Raw genomic sequence first — 21436 nt, 5'->3', positions numbered from 1 at the left:
GCAGGGTGCCATGCCCACCGGGCATCGGGCAGGCTGGGTGTGAGCAAGGAGGTACTTGCTGACGGCAGCGAGGTGCAGGCCATCCCCTCCAGGATGCATGGATCTCTAGCACACGGTGCTTTTGTGACAAGCAGCATTAATTTACGGGACAAGACCCCGAGTGGCCCACTCTCTAAGGGTGGAGAGTGACAGTGAGGCAGAAAGGCTTACCTGTAGCCGTGGTCCTTGTAGTCCTTGGTGGCCGAGTACACAACCGAGCTGGCCTTCACGCTGATCTGCTGAAAAAGGTTCCACACCTCCTGGTAAATATATTGCTGGAAGAGAAGAAGGGACTGTGACCACATCTTGCCAGGAGCGCCCTCCATGGACACCCAGAGGGAACACACCGTGGGCCAGGGCCGTGGGGCCTGCAACTGCGCCAGGCTGCCCCCTGCAGCTTTACGCAAACCTCCACGCACACAGCTTCCACTTCCACTCCAGTCTAGTCACGTCAGCAAGAACTCAGTTCAAGTCGCTTTACCTGGCCGTCTAGGAACCACTACTCTGAGCTCCCTTACTTGGGAAATGCCTTGGCACCTGGTGTTCAGGAAGTTGGGAGCATGTGACCCTGGGAGAGCGAGTCTAGTCTGCACTCTCACGCTCCTGCGAGTCAGCGGAGCTTCCCGCGTGGGCCTGCGGCTCCCTTACGTTTCCGGTGATGACCAGGCAGCCCAGCTGGTCGATGATGAGCACGTCAAGCGGGGAGGGGGGCTGGCAGAATTTCTGCTGCAGGATCTGCAGAATGGGCTCCATGACCTTTGGGGTGTCCCTCAGGGCCACCGCGATGTGTCCCAAGGCTCGGATGGTGTGGTCGGGAATCAGGTGCGCGTCCCTACAGAAGGAAGGACACATGACCTGGGAATGGAGCGCCAACAGAGGGTGGGAGATGGAGCCGGGGGCCTGGAGCCCAGGGTCGTCGGCCTCTCAGAGGAAGCGCACATCTGACAGTGACTGCCTGGGCCCTGCCAACGCCAGCACCAGGCAGGAAGACAGGGCTGTCTAGCCCAAACAACGTCCGGGGGGGCACTCCAAGGTGGGCTTCAGCGGACACGGTGGGACAGACCCAGCACCTGACTCCATGCTGGACTAGAAAGCAGCGGAGGAGCGTGAACACCAGCCAGCCCGAGCCTCAGGGGTCTGCGTGCCCCACTCCACACCCCCGTCCCCCAGGGACGGGGCGTACTTATCGCTCTCCTGGGAGATGTACAGCCGGTTGGAAAGGCTGGCCAGGAAGGCCTCCACGATCACTGGGTCCACGGTCAGGCCCGCCTTCAGGCACCTGAGCAGTGTGAGACAAAACAAGGATCAGGTGAGTGCCTGCGTCTGGTTTGGGTTTAGTTTTTCTGTCTCGGGTTTGTAGGGTTTAAAGAACTGCCCTGGATGCACTTCCCCCAGAAATCTGAATGAACACCGAGACACAATGAATTCAAACAACAGCTTCATGTCACACCACTGATAAACGTCTCAGTCGGAGATAAAAACTTCACTGTTTTGCCCCGAACTGCTTCCTTCAGAATGCCATACTCATCCCAACTCCAATCAAACTCCCTGAGGACTTCCTGGGTCCACTGGCCTGCCAGCCAATGCAGGGGCCGTAGGTTCGATCCCTGGTCTGGGAAGATCCCACAGGCCGTGGGGCAAGTAAGCCCATGAACCCCAGCTACTGAAGCCGTGTTCCGCAGGAAGAGAAGCCACCGCAGTGAGGAGCCCGTGCACCCCAACGAGAGAGGAGCCTGCTCGCTGCCACCAAAGAGAGTGCAGCAACAAAGAACCAGCACAACCAAAAACAAATAATAAATAAAGGTGAAAAGACAAACCTCCCTGCTTCTTAACAAAAGTCACAGTAAACAGGTGGTTGAGAGAATGTTACAGCTATATGTCGGGCTTTGAACTGCATGGAGAAATGCTGTGTTCTAGAGGGAACTCTCACAGCCCCAGGAGCGTGGGGCCTTCAGGCATCTCTTGCTCCCCACGTCTGGGTCCTGGGCCACGGGGTCTGAGGTGAGTCTGACAGAGTGGCCAGGGTCTCCGCCGCCCACCTGCAGACATTGTCGATGGCAATGTCCCGAAGCTGCTCATACATGGACGGCTGGCTCTTCTTCCCCGATGCCACATTCAGGGTCGACTCGGCATGCTCATTGGTTACACTGATTTTTATGTCATTGCCTGCAACTGAAATTGAAAATTCAAATGTGTGTCCGGTTGAGCCCGTCACGTTTCATGCTTTTGTCTGAAACTCAAAGCTGAAACTATATGTGGATTGTTTTTAATCATAAAAGCAATCACTCTAAAAAGATTTCTCCTAGCATTTCAGAACCCAGTGTGTCAGACAACAGAAAGGATGATGAGACTGTTTACAACGATGGACGCTTATGTTACAAGGTGATGCATGTGTACAACAGTCACATCTTAAATAAGCAATGAGGCAGGGCCATGTGCCCTCTCGCGGCCAGGGATCACAGGCAAGAAGCCGGCAAGGTGGGGAGGGTGAGAGCAAGGCCCTCAGTCTCTGACTGAAGGGAGAGGACACGCCCACCGAGCGGCACTTAATTAACCTCACTCACTGCAGGTCAGATGTTGTCTGGGCCCACATTCTCAGGGCACTCACTCTGCAGGTTGCCTGGAGAGCAGGTGCCAGAGAGAGACAGTCTGGAGGGAGGGGCCTGGGAGGGCGGGGCCTGGAGGGACATGCATAGAAGGGCGGGTCCTGGGGAGGGCGGGGCCTGGGGGAGGGAGGGGCCTGGAGGGGGATGCCTGGGAGGGCGGGGCCTGGAGGCACATGCATAGAAGGGCGGGGCCTGGGGGGCGGGGCCTGAAGGGGGATGTCTGGGAGGGCGGGGCCTTGGGGGAGATATCTGGGAGGGAGGGGCCTGGAGGGGGATGCCTGGGAGGGAGGGGCCTGGGGGAGGGAGGGTCCTGGGGGAGGGCGGGGCCTGGAGGGGGATGTCTGGGAGGGAGGAGCCTGCAGGGAAGCTGGGCCCCGCCCCTCACCCAGGTGGGGCCCTCACCTGTGTGGTACTGGCTGTGGCACTTGTACAGCTTCACCAGCACGGGGGATGGGACCACCAGGAAGTCCCGCAGGGAGGGTGTCACCGAGTGCACCACCACCGGGAACCGCTCGCACAGGCGGCCCAGGCCCTGCAACGCACAGGGACTGTCAGGGGCCGCAGGGGAGGCGCTCACCACCTCAGACACCACTATGACCGGAGTCGTCCCATGTCCACGTGCCACCAGGCATAATGACAGGACAGGGTGGTGGGGACTCCACCCAAAGCTGAGATTCACTGGTAACCTGTCCTTCACCTCCAAAAGCTACTTAGGGGAGATGGGGCTCACTGAGAACGTTACTTCTACACAGGCAGATGGGAATCGTGGGGACTGGGATGGGTCAGAGCCTCGACAGGGCAGGTTCACGTCTGCTGCCTTGGAAATGCCCAGCACAAGCTGGGGAGCCTCCGCAACGTGGGACCCGGCTGCACCTGGACCCTGCTCACACAAAGCCCGCTAGCCATTAGCAGCGGCCTTCCAGCAGTGACCCTGTCCGCGGCAGGCTCGAGCTCAAGTTCCCAGACACAGAAGCTCAGACCCGGCTGCTGGTGCTGGCCTCGGTCTGCACACTGTGAGAAGGTCTTGCAGACGGGAGTCCACCCCTCCCCGGGGCCAGCGACGGACCTGCAGACAGCAGATGAGCAGTGGCAGGTGCGCGATGATGACCTTGCTGGACGTCTTGGACTGCAGCTTCTCAGACAGCTTGACGCACAGATTCTCTGCACCTGAGTTTATAACACAGGTGAGTGTGGACCTTCAGCAGATGCCGCTGGCCACAGGCGCCTTCACCAAGGGCCGCACCCAGGCCGTGACAGAACCCGAACCCAGGACTCTGGGCGGCTCCACCTCAGGGTCTGGGCGGCTCCCTGCTCCTGTCCTGCCTCCGGGACCACTTCATCCCACGTGCCCACTCTGCCCCTTGACTCAGGCCCGGCCACACATCCTGGGCCAGGCCCCACCCTCCTGGGGGTAGACCCCACCCCCTGACTCAGGCCATGCCCCCTCCATCCCTGCCGAAGGGAGGCGGCGGTGGGGGAACCCACCCTGTTCGTCCTTCACTGCCCAGACCATGAGGTCCACGCAGGCGGCACTGGCCTGGCAGCGCAGCTTGAGGGGGCTCAGCTCACTATGGGCCCGGTCGGCGTCATGCAGGATCTTCTGGAGCTCCCCCTGGCTGCTGTTGAACTGCTCCAGCACGAAGTCGTGCACCTCCTTCACAAAGGGGGTGGGCAGGTCTGCGGGCGGAGGGCGCACACACTCAGGCCCGCCCCTCAGACAGACCCCCGGGAAAGAGCGCTGCTGCGGGCCCCGTGCTTCTAGGGAGGCCCAACGAGCGAACCTGAACGGGCACGCATGCCCGCCCTGCACGCGGGCCACCCGACACTCAGGAAACAGTCATTCGCAGAGGAGAGCGCGCCATGCTGTGTCCCAAGCTGTCAAAATAGTCGGTGCTGAACACGCGAGACACAAAGGGGCATGCCATCTCCAGAACCGGCTCATTAACAGGAAGTACTCCAGTGATATAAGTTAACTTATATGCAGAGTACATCATGAGAGATGCTGAGCTGGAGGAAGCACAAGCTGGAATCAAGATTGCCAGAAGAAATATCAATAATCTCAAATATGCAGAGGACACCACCTTTATGGCAGAAAGAAAGTGAAAAAGAACTAAAGAGCCTCTTGATGAAAGTGAAAGAGGAGAGTGAAAAAGTTCGCTTAAAGTGCAACATTCAAAAGACTAAGATCACAGCATCCAGTCCCAGCACTTCATGGCAAATAGATGGAGAAACAGTGGAAACAGTGGCTGACTTTATTTTGGGGGGCTCGAAAATCACTGCAGATGGTGACTGCAGCCATGAAATTCAAAGACGCTTACTCCTTGGAAGGAAAGTTATGACCAACCTAGACAGCATATTGAAAACCAGAGACATTACTTTGCCAAAAAACGTCCGTCTAGTCAAGGCTATGGTTTTTCCAGTGGTCATGTATGGATGTGAGTCAGACTATAAAGAAAGCTGAGCACCAAAGAATTGATGCTTTTGAACTGTGGTGTTAAGAGAAGACTCTTGAGAGTCCCTTGGACTGCAAGGAGATCCAACCAGTCCATCCTAAAAGAGATCAGTCCTGGGTGTTCATTGGAAGGACTGATGTTGAAGCTGAAACTCCAATACTTTGGCCACCTGATGCGAAGAGCTGACTCATTGGAAAAGACCCTGATGCTGGGAAAGATTGAGGGTGGGAGGAGAAGGGGACGACAAAGGATGAAATGGTTGGATAGCATCAGTGACTCAATGGACATGGGTTTAGGTGAACTCTGGGAGCTGGTGATGGATAAGGAGGCCTGGAGTGCTGTGGTTCATGGGGTCACAAAGAGTTGGACAGGACTGAGCGACTGAACTGAACTGAACTCCAGTGATGCTTCCTGAAAAGGACTCCTTTATCATATGTGGGAACTTCCCTGGTGGCTCAGACAGTAAAGCGTCTGTCTAGAATGCGAGAGACCCAGGTTTGACCCCTGGGTTGGGAAGATCCCCTGAAGAAGGAAATGGCAATCCACTCCAGTACTATTGCCTGGAAAATCCCATGGACAGAGGAGCCTAGTAGGCTACAGTCTATGGGGTCGCAAAGAGTTGGACACAACTGAGCGACTTCACTTCCCTTTATCATATGTGGGAACCTGGACGCGGCCGAGGAAGGACCCTTGCACAGCAGGCACCTGGAGCCCTCAGCCTGACCCAGTGCGCGTCCTCGGGGCCTGGACGGCAAGGAGGCCCCAGAGGCAGCACAGACACGAGCAGACCGGCCGTGGCGGTCGGCAGCAGCCTGGCTGGGGAGGCCGCGGGCTCCGGGTCAGCCCAGCTGCCAGTGCCCGTTGCCCTCCACAGCTGTGGCCCCGACGAGGCTCGGCTCCCAGGAGTGCTGGGGTCAGATGGGGAAATGGCTAAGGAGAGCAGAGACGCCCGCTGGACACCATGTGGTCGTCAAGACTGTTGTCACGAAGCGCATTCAGCACTGAGAAGAGCCGAGGAGGCCGTGTTTCAAGCGAGGACGGCGAGGCTGCGCTCCCAGCGGCCACCCCGGGACGGGGCGCGGCGACACGGCCCTCACCTTTCATGTAGTACAGGGTGTCCCGCAGCATCCTGAGCACAGCCACGTACAGGGGGTCGCTGAAGGTGCCGTAGGAGAGGTCGGCACTGGGGTTGGCCTGCAGGCAGGGGTACGGGTGTCACCCACACAGCCTGTCGCTGGGGTCACCTTCTGCTCCCTCCTTCACTGACGCTGCCCAGAGATGCAAAAGCGGACTGACCCAACGTTGCCAGGGTTCTGGGCAGTGACACTTCCTGACTGTGCAAGCTTGCTGTGGTCCTGCACAGGCTAAGATGGAGGGGGCCGGGCACACACCACACGCTCACAAGCGAGGCCTGCAGTGCCTGCGCCCATGAGGGGTGTGCCCCAGTGTGGGCAGCGGCCCCGCAAGCACCTGGGCCAAGGACCACACGCAGTCGTCGAGCCCAGGTCGGAATTCAGCTCCCACACCAACTGTCAGTCCCTCTGAGCCTGTCTCGCACCTGCGCGGCAGGCACACTGACCACCGCTCAGCAGTCAGGACAGGGCACTGCCAGGGGACCTGGGCAGGAGGCCCTCAGAGCACGCACCTCGATCACACCTGTGACCACTGCGTCCAGAGACTTGAGAACAGGCTCCTCCACGATCTTCTTCACCTGTGAGAGAAATGAGGCCTGGTGAGCCCCCGGCAGACACAGTGGGAGATGGAGGGGCAGAGCCTGCCAATGATGAAACCATGTCACCACCTCCCGCTGAAAAACGGGGCAGAAACGCGAGGCCAGCAGCGTCCCCTCCCCCAACAAATGCCCCGAGCCCTGCCAGCACCGGGGCCTCTCCTGCCCTGGACGGGGCAGAGAGCAGAGAAAGAGCCGGCTCCCTCAGAACCGGGGACGCGAGGCTTCCACGCCCAGAGGTGAAAGCGCCCAGGCTCCAGCCCAGACTGACCTTCGCCTAAAGCCCCCTCTCGTGTGGGGGCTCGTGGCCGTCTCCCCACATGGCTGCTGCAGGGGTGAGACGGGAACGTGCCACACGGACCCTGAGGACATGCGCCTGCTCTCTTTAATAGGACGCCCAGCGAGCCGTGCTGCGGCTGCTACAGCCTCCCTGGTGTCTGCCCGCGGGCTGCCCGCCCCTCGCTCTGCTCACCAGGTTTAAGAGCTCCCGGAGGATCTCGAGGGGAATGCTGAACTCCTTGTAGGTGACGCCGTTGAAGAGAGGAGAGACGGAGAAGCTGGAGCTGACAGCAGAGAAGTAGTAGTCGGATTCCGGGGCGCTCCCATCGGGTGAGTAAGAGGCTGACGGGGCAGAAGCAACAGTGGGTCTTGGAGCACGCGACCCGGACACGCTCGCAACACGCACCAAAGGCGTCGGCAGTGCTTATGCTGAGACTCCAATTCCACCCTTCCCTTAAGAAACAGAGGGTGACACGATCCAGCAATCTCACTCCTGGGCGTATATCCGAGTTATGAACTGAAATGAAGCACGCGCCCCTGGGTCCACAGGAGCACTGTTCTCAACAGCCAGGACACAGCAACCTAAGTGTCCGACGGCAGACAAAGAAGGATGTGCCGCAAACGCTCAGGGGAGCACTGCTCAGCCGCACACAGGACGGAATGATGCCCCTCGCAGCGATGGGCGTGGACCCAGGGATTCTCAGAAGAAGTGAATTAACTCAAAGATGCCAAAGGATACCACTTATACGTGAAAGTTTACAAAGGTGAAGATGCGGGAGCAGAGGGCGGCAGCTCCACGGGCCGAGTGTGGGGGCCAGCCCAACGGCACTGCGTGCTGCAGAGGCGCTGAGGGGGTCTCTGTGCTCCCGCATGCAGAGACCCCCAGCTCACAGCTCGGCCAGGGCCATGGCCTCAGCACGTTCACATGCAGCAGACATCAGGGCCTTCCCTTGAAGGACACCAGCTCGCTGTAAAAACCAGCGCCAGCAACCTGTGACCAGAGGGTGCCCCCGGACGCGCAGCACAGCGCGAGGGTGAGGCCCCGCGTGGCGGAGGCAGCGAGCGGGCAGACGTGGAAACAGGAAGCGGGAGCTCCAGGGACCAAGGGGCTAGGATGCGACATGTATGCGGCGAGGTCACTGAACGCTCGTAAGCAGGAAAAGAAATGATCAGACGTGTGCTTTTAAGAAATACTTCTTAAAGATAACTTCTTGTGGTGCCTGGGAGAGGGCCCGGACCGTCAGGGAGCGGGGAGTGTGTGAGCAAGGGCAGGAGTGGCGGTCTCCCTCGGGCCTGGCGCCAGCCGCGATGCGGACGGCCCTGCGCTCAGGCTCCCAGGCCGAGGGCCTCAGGGGTGTGTGCCGTCGGGGGCGGGGCGGGCAGGCTGTGGACGGGGCTCCCTCCGTCGGGGGCGGGGCGGGCAGGCTGTGGATGGGGCTCCCTCCAGCGGGATTGCGCGCGGTGAGCCTGGCCTTCAGGTGTGCACACTCGTCCACACAGCCCAGCGACAGTGCACCCACGCTGTCCACACTTCTCTGCGTTCAGTCACGCCTCTGCCTTTCTAAAGAAGCTCCCCAGGCATCTCAGACGCCCTTGAGAAAGGGTCTCGGGCGAGTGCCACCTGGCAGAGGAGCACGGGGCTCCAGGGCGTGCACCCCCGCGGCCCACCCGACCCTGTCTCAGGCCCCGGAGGCGACGCCGCAGGCTGCCTAACACGGGTCTGACGGTGCAGGTTGGCAGACGACCACATTCGGTAAATGACCCGAGGGTCCTCTGTGGACAGCAAGCTCCACAGAAAGCGTTACTAAAGGTAAGCTTCCACTCAGTCTCGTTACTACGTGCCTTAATATCACCCTGGTCCTTAACGCCATTAAATGGAAAGAAATGAGAAAGGCCGGCTGTTAGCGCTGCCGCCTGAGAGCTGGCGCTTCCGCAGGCTGACACTGAGGCTCAGACGGCCGGCGCCCGGGGCCCCGCGTCCCTTCCAGCACCTGTCTCCAAGTCTCAAATACTTTCAGATTCAAGTGTAGGAAGTTTAATCGGGAACAGAAAATGGGTGCCCTGTCAGCCTGGCACTGAGCTGCAAGCCACCCGCACACCGCGGGGGGCCTGGGCCCTGCCCCGGCTTGGCCAGTGTTCTGAACAAGGGCGAAGCCCACCTTCGAGGCAGTGAAAGGCAGATCCTCCAGGGGGGCTGGGAGGGGGCGCCCCACGCTCAGGGCTGACCTGAAACACAGACCAGAAAGGCAGTCAGACGTCGGGCAGACGCGCTTCCGACCGCCGCCTCGCTCAGCCCATCCTCCCTGAAGGCCCCGCAGCTACGGCTCTCTGCTGTGATTCTGCAAGCACTGGGTCTTGCCACATGCTCTGTGCCGGCTGACTGAGCCAGATTCCTGTTATTCCCTGGCTTTCTAAACGCGCCAGTCACACATTTCCTAGGGGTGCCGTCTCCTGCTCAGAACAGAGCCGTATACCCAACAGCTAGGAAACAGGAGCCTTGCGCCCGGAGATGACTCACATGTAGATCTCAGAAAGGACGTGGCAGCCGCAGCCCTGCAGAGAACTCCAGCGAGAGCCTCCGAGTCCCCTCAAACCACGGCAGGACCCTCGCAAGCCCCGGGCCCCGGCTGTCCGGGAGCACGGCCCACCTGCGCGACGCTGGACGCGCTGCTGGCCTTCCTCTTCAGGCTGCCCTCCTGGCACACGGTGAGCAGGCTGCTGGGGAGGATGGAGCGGAAGTCGTTGAAAGACCGTCTGCGCACGCCTTCCAGCTCCTCGGGGACGCGAGGGGAGTGCGCAGGCGCTCTGGGGAACAGCCTGGACAGGAGCGACTCCTCCGAGCTGCTGTGCCGCCCGAAGGCGCGCACGATTCCCAGCAGGCATGGGACCGCGTGCTTGCAGAGGTACTCTGGAAGACAAGGGAGACCGTGGCGGCACCCCAGGGGACCCAGGCCCCCGCCTCCCTACCCCTTGACTGCAAGTTCAAGGGCCTGAACAGCCTGGCAGCAGCACCCAGCCCAGCGCTGACCTTTTCAACCCGCCCACAGCCCAGCGGCAGGCGTGGCCCGCGGCGGGGTGTCTGAGCGCCCTCAGCTCTCGTCAGCTCTCAGCCGTGCCACCCACGGGCTTTCACCCGGGCCTGCGCCAGCACAGCCCGTTCTGCTGGGAGCAGGTAGACAGCTCCCACCACAGGGGAAAGGACCTCCAAATAGGCTACAGGGGAGGAAACTGAGCCCCCGGAGGCTGAGGGAGGGGCCCGGCACTCAGGCAGGACAGCTGTGCTCACGACCCGCCCCCAGCGCCCCCCAGGCAACCGAGGTCACGTCCACAGGCACACTGGTCTCAAAGAAGAGGAACTCTGAAGACTGGGAAATGCCAGGGGAAGGATAATCGCAACGCCATTAAAGAAAGAAACATACCTTTCTCTTGAATCTCCAGGGCCTGGCACATCCCCAAGAGCACGTGCAAGACCTGCAGCAGCGCCTCTAGGATCTGGAAGAGCCGAGGAGACGGGCACACAAGCTAACCCACAGAGGCGGGTCAGCGCCACACAGCTAGCTCAGGCCTAGAGGCAGCCTGGGGCGGCCTTGCGTCCCACCTCGCACACGACCGAGGGCCCCCCCCGCCCCACACAGGAGCTCTGCCGAGGCAGGCAGCGCCTCCGGGAACACGGCCTGCTTCTCGGCCTGTCCGGAGGCCCCCTGGTTCCCCTCACGGCTCAGCACCCTTGGTTCTTTCAGTCCATTCCTACGATTCACGGCCTTGAGGATGGCCAGCCTGACTTCACTGGAGTCCAGAACATCGGCAATGGCCTCCCACTGCCACACCGGGGAGCCGGGACCGCCCCAGGTTATCGCCAGGCTCAGCCAGGCTCCGGATGTCTGGGGACGGGACGCTGGCTCTCCAGCCCCTTCATGCTGCTGGCCAGTCCGGCTCACAGAGGTGAACTCTGTCAGCCTCTCCCATACCTGCTGCCCCAGGCTGTGTCCCTCCCCCGAGGGGTCAGTCTCTTCAGCCTGTCACGGAGCCCCACAAAAGTCCAGGGCGCAGGCTCAGTCCGTCGGGTGGGTCCTCGGTCCCCAGCTGGGCACTGCCTACATCGTGTGGCCCAGGTCTCCATCCCTGCTGGTCCTCGAGCCCTGCCCTCGGCCACACTGCTGACCCAGGGTGTCAGCAGCGGTCAGTCCAGGCTCTGAAACGAGCACCAGACCAAGCCCCTCTCATCTCCCTCACTACCAGTCACTGCAGGGAATCCAGACAGAGGATGAAGCTGGTCTGAGGCGACTGGGATGTAGCTCCCGTTTCGTCAAATGACACGGAAGTCGTGAGGATGTAAAAAGCAGTGCTTTGTCCATTTCATGTATTAAAGTTATATCACCATCTTCTGTGGTGGCTTCCCTATTTCAGTGGGTGTTACTGACAGAAAAGCCCTGTTAGCATGTTAAATAACAACATGTGATGATGCTCTATCTCATTACCTGTTCAGCGAATCCACAATAAAGAACCTCAACTAAGAAAGAACGGTGGAGACCAACGTAGCAGCAGAAATAGGGACAAACGAAGTCACAGTGCAATAGTAAGGAAAGAGATTTTAAAAATTAAAAGACACAGAGACACAGGGAATGAAGAGCAGCAGCCAGCTGGGAACACGGCACACGCAAAACCGGCTCCCCTGGCAGGGCCTGAGGCCAGCTGCGCGGGGAGACCGACTGTGCGACTAACAGATCTGGTTAAGACGAAGCCTGTCACCCTCCTATTCCTCTTTACAAGGAGAGAGTATGGAATACATTGAAGCAGCATTTCCACCAAAATAAACTAAAAGGAGAAAAACTGGGGCACCTAAAGGAACCAACGGCTCCTACTCCTAGAAGGAAGTGCTTCTCTTGGATGAGCCCCTCTGGCCCCCAGCGTGGAGGCAGCGGGACACAGGACCTCTCACTGCACGGGGCAGCCGGGAGAGCAGGCCGAACCGGACCCGGGGGTCAGCAGGGAGCCCTGCAAGCAGAACTCCATGTTTCTCAGCCGTGTTGTCAATCACGTGCCATAAGTCAGCATGAGCAACCCAATGACCTTGCTTCCCGTCCCGTCAGCACCATGGGACTCTGCGCACACGGAGGCACCAAGTCGCTGCACACTCACCTCACCCCTCAGGGAAGGGTCCCTGTAAGCCACGTCAGACAGCAGAGTGACCAGGCAGAAGCTGAAGCTCTCAGCCACTGGGAGGGTACCTGGAGGCAGAGAGACAGGAGTCGGACCATCACCCTGCCCAGCTGCTCCCCCTCACACAGTGTCAAGGACCCACTCCCTGCAGAGGCCGCTCTCAACAGTGTACGGGCCCAGCATGTTTCCTGAGAAACACCCCGCCTTCCTCGTAACAAAATGATTCAGTTCAAGAAACTTAGATGCTTCCAGAGCCCATTTATAGTCTGAGATCACAGTGCCTTTTACCACAACAGCCTCCATGCTTTATTTCCAACCTACATGCAACTGGGAACTCAGTCTTGAGTGTGTGGGAGATATCTCACGGAGGCTGACTTTCAAACACCAATCACTATCACTTGAAACTGAGTTAACATTTATTTCTCTCTTCTTCTGACGGACGGTGAAAGTCTAAGATGCTAAGAGGAGCATCCAGAGACGTGCTCTGGAGGGAGCTTCTCAGGAGCAGGGCCTCAGGCCAGGAAGGGAGCTCTGCACCCAGAGGCCCGAAAGAGAAGTGGCGGTTCTGTCAAGGGCACTGAGGGAAGGCCAGGCCTGCCGCCGGGGAGGCCAGGTCCCTACTGGACACGTAACCTATCCTGGATGCTCAGCACCGAGTCAAGGACACACACGCACACGGCAGCCACCCGCCACATGTCTACTTCTCCACATGTGATCCAGAGACACAACTCTAGGTCCTTCTCAAGCATGAGTGTGGCCAGAACCCCCGGGAGGGCTTGTTGAAGCGGTCTGTCTGCTCCCTGGCCCGAGTCCTAACTCGGCAGCTCCAACGCAGGGCCTGAGACTCTGCCTTCTGAGAAGCCCCCGGAGCTGAAGCTGCTGCTCTGGATGCATCAGAGCTGAGCGACACTGCCGGAACAGAAACTGGGAGGCTGAGGTGTCACCCAGCAATCGGGTACTTATACAACTCCAACGATCTTTCAGTGATGCTCAAAACTTCGTGAGAGCGAGTCCATGTGTACAGAAGTGGTACTTGTTTTGAAATAAACTAGGATCAACGTTTTCTAGGACTCTGCTTCTCCCCAGATTAGACAGCAACAGTGCACACAGGTGTCTCGCTTTTTACAGTGCTCTATTTCATCTGTGGTCTTCCAGATTCCAGGATATCTGCATAATCGAGAGTCTGTCAGCTTTACACTGACACCAGCCACCAGCGATGGTGAAAATCCAAAGGGCAGGAGGAGCCCGGGCAGACACACACAGGCGGTGCCTGAGGACAGCACGGGCTCCAGCAGATGAGCCCACCTAACAAACGCCAGCCATGCCACCGGGAGAGGAGACGGGGCCTTTTTGCAGGCATCAAGCCCCAGTGAGATCTGAAGGTGGGGGCCTCAGGCCTCAGAGAGAGATTATAAGGAAACTTCAGTCTGAAGGGTCATGAACTCTGAAATGCTGGAGATCTTCCAAGCTGACTTTAGAGTCTTGGAAAATCCGTTCGTAAGACCATGGGCGTTATAAGCATTTAGCACAATGCCTGGCATGTCGTGGGCCTGTGTAAATATTTCAGGAAGGACGGGAGGAAGGAGGCAAGCAGGGAGGAAGGGAGGGGAGGGCAGTGGAAGGAAGAGGGGAGGTTATCTCACTTTCTCTTTGTCTTTGAAGAAATTTCAAAATCAAATACCAGCTAGACAGAAACACACGAATTTAGTCCGTTTCTAAAGGTGTAAAATTCAATGGAAATGCAGCAATATCGATGAAGCGATGAGACTACCGAGAGAGGACCCTGCGGCCCAGCCCTTTTTTCTGAGCAGCCGCCAGCCCTCTGGAAAACGGATCTGACTGCAGGGTGACAAACCAGCTCAGGGATAGCCGAGCACCCACTGCTGGATGGGGGACGAGATCAGAGGTTCCTGAGGGTCCCCATGGTCCCACTCAGCCCGCCCTGCGGGGGCTCTGCGTGGGGCTGCAGGCGGGCCGCTGTCCCCCAGCGGGAGCAGAAATGGCTGCAGGCACCTAGCTGCTGCGGCAGGGGCTGCACCCTCGTTCTCAGACGGGGAGCACACGGATGCTTCCTGTGCTCCGGGGAGCGCTGAGCCAAGTTACCTCTGCCCTTCCGAGCCGTGCTCTCTTCTACCCAATACACTTTCGGAAGACCTTTAAGAAGTCGAAGAAGGTAAGGAACCACAGAGTCTTTGTGCTTGAAGAAAAAAACAAAGAAGATTACATTTAATTAAACACATGGCTTTTGAGTACAGACTGAGCCCAGATCCAAGCACACCCACACCCTCCTCATCTCAGAACAGGGAGTGCGCACGGCAGCCCACAGGCGGGCCGACGCCTGCCCCCTGCTGCCCTGGGTCCAGCTGGCTCTGGCGCCTGGCAGAAGGCTTGTGTGCACTCGCCTGGAGCGGCTCCCTGACGGGCGCTCAGAGCCCCCAGCCCCACATCCAGGCCTCATGACCAGACCTCCAGGAGAGAGAGGCTTCCGGACGCGGGGCTGCCGCAGCTGCTCTTAGCCTCCCTCCTCCCCTAAACATGCTCCCACACGCTTCCTTCTGGTCCTCTCCAATGGGGCATGAGACTTGACAGCCAGCAGTAGCCAGGGGAAAAATCACTTGCAGGGAGTCAGTTCATAACCTCCCCCTACGGGCTCGCTCAGTGGTCTCCTGCTGAAGGACCAGACAAGCATAATTCCCAAGAAGGGGACACCATCAGACGTCCTGAGATGCTGAGAAAACGGTCGTTTCGAAAACATGGTTGCAAATTCTGCCACAGGTTTTTAAAATCACCTTTAAAAGGCACATTAACACATGCTCTAAAACTTAATTCATATCCATCATAGTTTTGAAAAAGACACCACGATTATCTCAAAGAGTGTTGTCCTTTGGAAAGGGAAAATAATGGCTCCTCTGCGTCTGGCTCAGCAGCGTTCTGCTGAGGCGAAACCCAAGTCCCCTCCCGGAGCACCAGCGCAGCCCAGCGGGACCACAGCACACGCCCCCGAGGACGCGACCCTCAGGGGTCACGTGCACCCGTCCAGCTACCCCACCCTCCGGCTCGGATCTAGGTGGATGCAGCGGGTACAAACTTCAACCCCAACTGCACCGTCTCCTGCACTCAAAAACACTTCACTTCGCAAAGGCTTACCTGTAGGTCAGATTCAATGAGAAAGATACCCAATGCGATCACCGCATCTCTCCGCCTCTCGTCCAGCTGGAAGATCCCATGGAAATCTACTGGGCACATACAAAGCAGCTTTTGGACCTGGAAAATGAGACAAAAAACCATGGATTAAAAATATATAAGCCCACATTCAGAATGGACCAGTACGAAAAAGCCCAGTGAGTCTATGCAACCAACAGGCCGTTTCCCCAGTGTAAAGACGATGGCGAGCACACCTGCAGCCTCTGAGTGGCGCGCGCGCCCTGTGCGGGCCCTGGCTGAGCGCCGAGCGGCCGCGCCTGCAGCAGTAACGCACGGTGGCTGAGGCCTGCCCTCAGCGCGGGGCAGCCCGCGTCCCTGCTGCCCAGCGGCGCCCGTGAGCAGGTGGCCAAAGCCGCAGGCATCCCACCTCCACCTACGGCTCTTTACACTCCAAGCGTGTGTACAGCACTCGGGACGGGGTGGGGCACTCAGCAGGTATGCAGTAAACAGTGTCCACTGCTACTGGACGCGCCCTGGTGGCAAGTGGAGGGCGGTGGGTGGACAGTCAGCAATTAACGGGATAGATGAAAACACTGGATGACGGTCAGAACAAACCAACAGGAAAGGCCACCAAAGAACCAAAAATCGGGATTCAGTATGGAAAGGAAAACAGGGGATGCCAATCCTGAAAATCTCTGCAGAGGAGGCTCTGACGGCGCACCAGGAGGCGCGGACGCTGCAACCATGGATGTGATGAGAAGCTCTCACTGCCGCTCACAGGGTCTGGTGGGACGTTTTATGGGCAAAGGAAACTGAACCCAATGCTTGGCATTTGCCCTGAAAATGCATCAGTCAGTTACCACTGAGGGCTTTTTATAGAAAGTAATTCTGTTGCTCCCTTAAGATTTTAAAACAGAAAATACACGGGGAGAAACTGAAACTGGCAAGTTCAGTTCAGTCGCTCAGTCGTGTCCGACTCTCTGCAACCCCGTGAACTGCAGCACACCAGGCCTCCCTGTCCATCACCAACTCCCAGAGTCCACCCAACCCATGTCCATTGAGTCACTGATGCCATCCGACCATCTCATCCTCTGTCGTGCCCTTCTTCTCCCGCCCTCAATCTTTCCCATCATCAGGGTCTTTTCCAATGACTCAGTTCTTTGCATCGGGTGGCCAAAGTATTGGAGTTTCAGCTTCAGCATCAGTCCTTCCAATGAATATTCAGGACTGATTGCCTTTAGGATGGACTGGTTGGATCTCCTTGCGGTCCAAGGGACTCTCAAGAGTCTTCTCCAACATCACAGTTCAAAAGCATCCATTCTTCGGCGCTCAGCTTTCTTTATAGAAACTGGCAAAAGCTATGTAAAGTGCTTTCGCCCCAGTACTGTGTTTACTAACTGAAGATGTGAAAATCTAAAACACTGCAGGAGTAATCATGGCCAACCATTTGATCAAATATTAGGTTAAACCGTATGAAACTGCTGATATGCAAACATTTTTGATCTATAAAAACAATGCTTTTGTAAAGTTTAACCTAATGGCACAGACATTAACAATGGCATTTTTCATGAAACAGAACAATGCTCTAAACGTTCTAGAAGCCAACAGAAGGCAAGGTCTGAATTACATACAGAAAAAGTGTGGGGAGAAAACGTATCAGGGGATTCCTTGGCGGTCCACTGGTTAGAACTCTGCGCTTTCATTGCTAGGGCCGGGGTTCAATCCCTGGTCCAGGAACTAAGATTCTGAAAGCTGCACGCTGGGGTCAAAAAAAAAAAAATCAGTGTCAATGCTTCCAAGAGACAGGCTGACCAGAGGTGTTGCGTTTCTTCTTCATGTTTTTTCTATATTTGCCATAATGTGTTCTAAAGGCAAACAGTCCCTGTGTCATGAGGAAGCACGTCCCGTAGGTTAACATTAAAATACACACAAGAGGGGAATCCGTGCCATGTGAGTAAATGCTCAGGCGGAAGAGACCCCCCACGATGGGCAAGAAGGGAGGGAGCCACGGAGGCCCAGAGCTGACAGAGCAGCGTGCTGACCCAGGCCCTGCCCAACCCAGCCCAGCCAGGGGGACCCTGGGGGGCTGCAGGGTGGAGCGAGACTCAGAAACGCGGTGCCACTGGCCAGGCCTCCTGACCAAACACGGAGAGGACCACTGGTCAACACTCGCAGGCGCCAACACTGCCGAGCCTGAGCTTCTCAACAGCGTGCTCCCGTCCTGTCCTCTGTCCCTGCAGGCTTCTTGGGGGGCAGGGTAAGGATCGCGGAAGTGAGACGCACGTGGACTTTGGAGTTAGACCCAGAGTCACCCAGCGACGCGCAGAGCCTCAGCCTCCTGTCCATGCGGCATCCCGGCGGGGCCAGGCACCGAGGCACAGTCCTAGCGGGCTCAGCACCTGCCCCGTGAGGGTGGGTGGGGGCAGCGCCCCTCTGCTCACTGGCACCACCACAGGAGGCGCCGCGATGCAGCGAGCCCTGGACCCAGCCCTGCCCTCACTCCAGGCGGGCGAGAAACCAGGTGATGGAGGTCGTGCAGGAGGCTGGCTCTCCCTGCGGGGAGTCGGCGGAGAGCCTCTCCTCCCCTCCTCCTCTGAGAACTCATGCTGGAGGACGCCACTGGCAGGGTTTCCTTTTTCGTGGAAAGGCACATACACTCTTTTGAAGGCTAGACTGGCGCCGTGCGAGCTTTATGACCAGGGATCTTTCCGAGGGTCTGGGAGCCGTCCTCTGGAATGGACACATTGAGGGGGGTGGCACCCCGCCTTCCCAGCCACCCCCGTCCCTGGAGGTGGGCAGGAGCCTCACTGCCACGAGCTCCTTGTGCCATGAGGTGAAGCTACTGCCAGAGTGAGGAAAGGCCCAAGCACGTTACCCAGAACTGGACACCCTCCCGAGTCAGGGCGCGGGGCCGAGGCCCAAGCACGTTACCCAGAACTAGACACCCTCCCGAGTGAGGACGCGGGGCCGAGGCCCAAGCACGTTACCCAGAACTAGGCGCCTCCCGAGTGAGGGCGGGGGCCGAGCGCCGCGGGGCAGGCGGCGTGCGCGGGTGGGCGTGGGGCCTGCGGGGCGCAGCAGGGCTGCAGCTGCAGCGTTCCTTACACGGGGCCAACGGAACTGCTCTCAAAGCACGCAGCTTCCGTCATCTGAAACCTCTGGGCATAGTCTCCTGGGGGAACAAAATTCCCTGAGAACTGAACGTTAAGCTGTAAGTATTAGTGGTGTTTTCTGTTGTTAAATCTGCTTTTTTTCACTCTATGTCCTGCCGCCTTGAGAACACGGAACATAAGCCAGCATTTTCTAAGAGATTCAGAGCTGCCTTGATAGACAACAGTGTCTGTGACAATTTTGGCAGGTTGGCAAAGCAGCTCTCTCAAGCCTCAGCTTCCTCAGGTGTGAAAGAACCAGCTGACAGACTCCTGCAGTGAAATCCCGTGGACGGGGAACTCCCACCTGCAGCCCCGAGGCCACGGCGGGATGTGGACACAGCTTCCTGACATAAAGCAGAAAAACGGGCAGACACGTGAAAGCCCGCTTTGCACACGTGAAAGCCCGCGCCGCACCCGTGAAAGCGCAGCTTCACACACATGAAAGCACGTTTCACACACGTGAAAGCGCGCTTCGCACACTGCGCTGAGGGCCGGGGAGGGGGCGCCGAGCTGAGCCCTGCGGCTGCCCGGGACTCCTGCCAGAAGACGCGCCCCTGGCCGCAGAGTGGGTCCCGCTGCTCTCACGAAGCCGCGGAGACGGGGAACAGGGAAAGCGGCTGGAGAGCTGGGAGAAGAGGGCGCCAACTGGAAGCAGCTCCGCAAATCCGAGTCGTTGGTGCATACGCTAAGACAGACCAGGATAGGGTCATACCCCGAGAAGTGGGGCAAAAATCAAGCAAGCAGCTGGGAGCCGAACGGTTCCCAGGCCCTCAGAGAGCTGGGAGGAACCTGGGCTCCTTCCAGCCAAAGCGACAAGCCCGCAAAGCTTCCATGGAGAACCCGCAGGGCCACGCCTCGGCAGGGGAGTCAAATGTCCCTGTGGCAAAAGCTGATTCAGACCCGCCCTAACCAAGTTTAAAACCAGCTCTGCAACAGCTGCAAGGAAAGCACCTGAGAAATGCAGCAGCCTTCTGGACAAAACCCCTCCACAAACCAGGAAGGTGCGGGAGCGTCCCCAGCCTGACGAGAGCCTGCAGCTGGGGCTCCCCGCTGGTTCCGGGGCGAAGAGCTGCTGTCCCCGGTGAGGCTGCAGGGCCCGAGGGCTCTAGAGCCCCTGCTCGGCCACGAGAGAATGCTCCCGGCGCGCCCGTGCATCAGTCACACCATCTACACCGCGGACTTCTCCTTCACGGCACCTGTTAGCGTTCCACGTGTTTACTTGCAGTTTTTGTCTAACGCTGCTTTGTCTCTCTCCACAGTAAGCCCCATGACAGCAAGACTGTGCTCATTTCTGTGCCCCTCTAGGGCCTGGCCCTCCACAGGCCCTCCAAGACCGTGTGGGAATGAACGCCAGCGTCTTTTGCTTTCACCATGGTGAACCCTCGGCTGGCCTGAATGCCAGCTTCCGGACGAGCTCTGAACAGAGATGCTCAGAAGACAGTGGCTTCAGCAGAGAGAGTCTTTCAGACTCAGTGAATACAGGCAAGTGAGCCTGGAGTCACTTTGCCGCAAACCTGCATTTATGCGGCAGGGTTTCATGCAACTGAAAGCTGCACTCTGGCTGGTGTGGTCATGCGCACAAGAGGCCAAGCTTTTTTCATGAGAGAAGCAGATAACAAGAATAAATATGTGAATAAGAAACCAGGAGAACAAGCACACAGAAACATTTCAAGAACTAAACTCGACGATGGGAACTGCCGCTGGAGGAAGGCACTAGGTGCCGTTTCCAGAGAGTGCAAAACGCGAGTCCGCACCGAGGAGTCAGAAACGGAACATTTCTGCCCTCTGGGGGAGCGGGCGGTGGCGCACACGCTCCTGAGAGAACCCAGGGCGGCCATAAGCGCTTCCCCACGCAGACGCAGGCCCTCCCCGGCTCCCCAGGCAGATGTGGCCTCTGGGTTTGGCCCCCCACCCCCAGAGCTTGTCTGTCTCCACTCTGCTCTTTCAGCAAATCCTGTTCCCAACGCTGGTTCTCCGCCTCCGCCACCTGAAATGCCCCGCCTCACCAGCCAGAGCATGTAGCACATGCAAAGCCCATGGCCGTTCCCATGAAAAACCTCCACTGAGGGTGACCCCCCAGCAAGGCCTGCAGCGCTCTGACTGCCTCAGGGCTCGGTTCACTTTATTACCTTCTATCACATTCTTCACAAACCTACCAAGAGCCACAAGGAAAGAGTTTAGGCCCACATTAGAAGTTATCTGCTCCTCCCTCTCCCCGCCCCCACCCCAGCAAAATACCAAACAGCCAAGTATCTTCCCAGAGGGTTTTATTCCAAAGCCACAGGGTTCACCACAGACTGCTCTCTGGACAGACATTGGCCAGCCCGGCTCCTCGGACTGCTGCAGAGTCGCAAAGTTACCTGAGACCAGGACCCCGCGCGCAGCTGGGACCCAGAGCGGCCCCGGCCCAGAGTCAGGACTCAAGCAGCAGCCCTGCAGCATGGAGAGAACACAGAATCCAAGCTCCCACAGCACAGAGGGTGAGAGCGTGGCGGCGCCACGCAATCTGAGCACAGAAGGTGAGGGCATGGCAGTGCCACGCAATGCCAGCACTTCTGCCCTGCGGGCTGTCTGCTTACCTCACGGTATAACAGAGCCAACCGCAGCCAAACATTATCCTGGGCTCAGAAGGATAAGGAACCCTCTTACGCTTTCTGAGTTGGCAGGAAAACATACGACAAAATCCAGCCCTGTGAAGCTATAGATAAACCAGTACAAGGTGTCTTACCAACGCTATCACATCACGCAGAACCTTCCGGAAGCAGGTGGGCAGTTCACATCAAGACTCGCCTGCGATGTGACCCAAGGACGTAATTCAGGAGAAGACGGCGCCAGGTGTGCAAGCACGCTGCTGCACAAGGCCAGGCCAGAGAG

At 58.2% G+C, this 21436-nt stretch overlaps 1 protein-coding gene across 3 annotated transcripts in view; it reads right to left on the bottom strand.

The window, feature by feature from the left end:
• Positions 1-21436, bottom strand: part of PI4KA (phosphatidylinositol 4-kinase alpha) — a 58878-nt gene that overhangs the window by 33086 nt on the left and 4356 nt on the right. For 2 of the 3 annotated variants that reach the window (XM_025267211.3, XM_025267212.3), the window contains exons 2-17: positions 15414-15530; positions 14370-14463; positions 12246-12334; positions 10526-10598; positions 9755-10014; positions 9266-9332; positions 7300-7448; positions 6744-6809; positions 6196-6292; positions 4131-4322; positions 3712-3812; positions 3048-3177; positions 2079-2211; positions 1223-1318; positions 688-871; positions 211-314 (exon numbers count right to left, since the gene is read on the bottom strand). In XM_025267211.3, the coding sequence (XP_025122996.1) occupies positions 211-314; positions 688-871; positions 1223-1318; positions 2079-2211; positions 3048-3177; positions 3712-3812; positions 4131-4322; positions 6196-6292; positions 6744-6809; positions 7300-7448; positions 9266-9332; positions 9755-10014; positions 10526-10598; positions 12246-12334; positions 14370-14463; positions 15414-15530 (1952 nt within the window). Of the gene's footprint in view, positions 1-210; positions 315-687; positions 872-1222; positions 1319-2078; positions 2212-3047; positions 3178-3711; positions 3813-4130; positions 4323-6195; positions 6293-6743; positions 6810-7299; positions 7449-9265; positions 9333-9754; positions 10015-10525; positions 10599-12245; positions 12335-14369; positions 14464-15413; positions 15531-21436 lie in introns of those variants that run through there. The other variant, XM_045163171.1, reaches the window with a different exon arrangement.

The sequence above is a fragment of the Bubalus bubalis genome, chromosome 17, assembly GCF_019923935.1.
Source record: "Bubalus bubalis isolate 160015118507 breed Murrah chromosome 17, NDDB_SH_1, whole genome shotgun sequence".
NCBI classification, from domain to species: domain Eukaryota; kingdom Metazoa; phylum Chordata; class Mammalia; order Artiodactyla; family Bovidae; genus Bubalus; species Bubalus bubalis.
This window is presented reverse-complemented; position numbering and strand designations above follow the sequence as displayed.